The sequence below is a fragment of the Rhincodon typus genome, chromosome 28 (assembly GCF_021869965.1).
Source record: "Rhincodon typus isolate 14 chromosome 28, sRhiTyp1.1, whole genome shotgun sequence".
In the NCBI taxonomy this organism is placed as follows: domain Eukaryota; kingdom Metazoa; phylum Chordata; class Chondrichthyes; order Orectolobiformes; family Rhincodontidae; genus Rhincodon; species Rhincodon typus.
The window spans coordinates 41013413-41015870 of record NC_063359.1 but is presented as its reverse complement, the minus strand read 5'-3'; the positions used below and the strand labels follow the sequence as shown (position 1 = coordinate 41015870).

General features: G+C 49.8%; 1 protein-coding gene across 1 annotated transcript in view; it reads left to right on the top strand.

The window, feature by feature from the left end:
- Nucleotides 1-2458, top strand: part of adamts13 (ADAM metallopeptidase with thrombospondin type 1 motif, 13) — a 38185-nt gene that overhangs the window by 31019 nt on the left and 4708 nt on the right. Inside the window, exons 16-17 of the mRNA XM_048613422.1 lie at nt 336-471; nt 2103-2232. Coding sequence (XP_048469379.1) covers nt 336-471; nt 2103-2232 — 266 coding nt within the window. The remainder of the gene's footprint in view (nt 1-335; nt 472-2102; nt 2233-2458) is intronic.

The following is a 2458-nucleotide window of genomic DNA, read 5'->3' as shown; positions in this document are numbered from 1 at the left end:
GCACTGTCGGAGGGTCAGTGCTGAGGGAGGGCCGCACTGTCGGAGGGTCAGTGCTGAGGGAGCGGGCACTGTCGGAGGGTCAGCGCTGAGGGAGGGCCACACTGTCGGAGGGTCAGTGCTGAGGGAGCGCCGCACTGTCGGAGGGTCAGCGCTGAGGGAGTGCCGCACTGTCGGAGGGTCAGTGCCGAGGGAACGTCGCATTGTTGATGTTGTCCTTCAGCTTTTAAATCCAAAGTTACAATATTTTAATTTGCTATTGGCCAGAGGTCATGGACATCCCAAGTATTTGCAAACCATGTTATTTTATCCGTGTTGCTTTTTTTCTTCTAACATAGGTATTCCGGAAATATGGAGAGCAATACGGAGATATTGTAAGTCCCAAAATCAGCTACAGTCTGTACATCCCGAAGCAGAATGAGTCGTACGTTTGGCAAGAGGTTACTGATGCCTGTTCAACCAGCTGTGGGCCAGGTGAAGAGTCCCATTCATATTATTTCCATCACTTCCTTCATCCAGCAGCCTTCCAGTTCTTACTGTTCAATGATCAGGATAACAAGCACTCACAGAATAGAACTGCAGCAGAATGAGGACTCTTTACTGCTTAACTGCCACTTCCCAACTTAATAGTTCTGGGTGACAATGAATTTGTTTACTTGAACTCACTTACAGGATGTGAGTGTCGCTGGCTGGCCATCATTTATTGCCCTGACCCTAGCTGCCCTTGAGGAGGTGGTGGTGAGCTGCCTCCTTAAACTGCTGCAGTCTACTTGCTGTAGGTTGACCCACAATGCCCGCAGGCAGGGAATTCCAGGATTCTGACCCAGCGACAGTGAAGGAACAGTGATATATTTCCAAGTCAGGATGGCGAGTGGCTTGGAGGGTAACTAGCAGGGGGTGGTGTTCCCATGTATTTGCTGCCCTTGTCCTTCTAGATGGAAGTGATCGTGGGTTTGGAAGGTGCTGTCTGAGGATCTTTGGTGAATTTCTGCAGTGCATCTTGTAGATCGTACACACTGCTGCTACTGAGCGTCGGTGGTGGGGGGAGTGGATACTTGTGGATGTAGTGCCAATCAAGTGGGGGCTGCTTTGTCCTGGATGGTGTCAAGCTTCTTGAATGTTGTTGAAGCTGCACCGACCCAGGAAAGTGGGGGGTATTCCATTGTACACGTGACTTCTGCCTTGTAGATGGTGTGTGGGTTTTGGGGAGTCAGAAGGTGAGTTACTCACCGCAGTATTCCTCACCTCTGACCTGCTCTTGGAGTCACAGTGTTTATGTGGTAAGTCCAGATGTGTTTCTGGTCCATGATAGTGGGAGATTCAGTGATGGTAACACCATTGAATGTCAAGGGGCGGTGGTTAGATTGTCTCTTGTTGGTGATGGGCATAGCCTGGCATTTGTGTGGCGCGAATGTTACTTGCCACTTGTCAACCCAAGCCTGGATATTGTTCAGTTCTTGCTGTATTTGAACACAGACTGCTTCAATATCTGAAGTGCTGAATATTGTGCAATCATCAGTGAACATCCCCACTACTGACCTTATGATGGATTGAGGGAAGGTCATTGATAAAACAGCTGAAGATGGTTGGGCCTAGGACACTACCCTGAGGAACTCCTCTCCTCGAGCTGAGATGACTGACCTCCAACAACCACAACCATCTCCCTGTACACCAGGGATGACTCCAACCAGCAGAGTGTTTGGCCCTGGATTCCCATTGATTCCATTTTTGCTAGGGCTCCTTGATGCCACACTCAGTCAACTGCAGATACAGCCTTGTTGTGAAGGGCAGTCAACCACACTTCTTCCCCTCTCCCATCCAGGGTTCAATTCAATTGTCCATGTTGCATCAGGGCTGTAAGGTGTTAGGAAAAGATGTGGAACCAAACCAAAGCATCAGTGAGCAGGTATTGTTGAGGATGTTTCACGAGAGAGCGCTGTTGATAGCATCGTCCATCACTTGCTGATCATTCAAAGTAGGCTGACAGTGATGTCGTTGGCTGGATCGGATTTGTCATGACAGTTTGAACAGCGTTGTTTCACCTTGTTGGGTGGATGCCAGTGTTGTTTTTCATACTGTTTTTGGCGTGTTTTGCACTTTGATAGGAACTGTGACGGTCCGTTATGTCTGTGCTGATCGCCGCTCTGAGGAAGTTGTGGAACAACAGCATTGCTTGCAGTCAGATAGACCCACCGATAGGCTGGAGTCTTGTAACATTGCACCATGCCCTCCATGGTAAGTGTGTGACACAGGAGGGCTGAAGGGCCTGTTCCTGTACTGTAATTTTCTTTGTTCTTGACTCTCACTGGGGTACAGCTCCCACACACACTGACTCTCGCTGGGGTACAGCTCCCACGCACACTGACTCTCACTGGGGTACGGTCCCACACACACTGACTCTCACTGGGGTACAGTCCCACACACACTGACTCTCACTGGGGTACGGCTCCCACACACACTG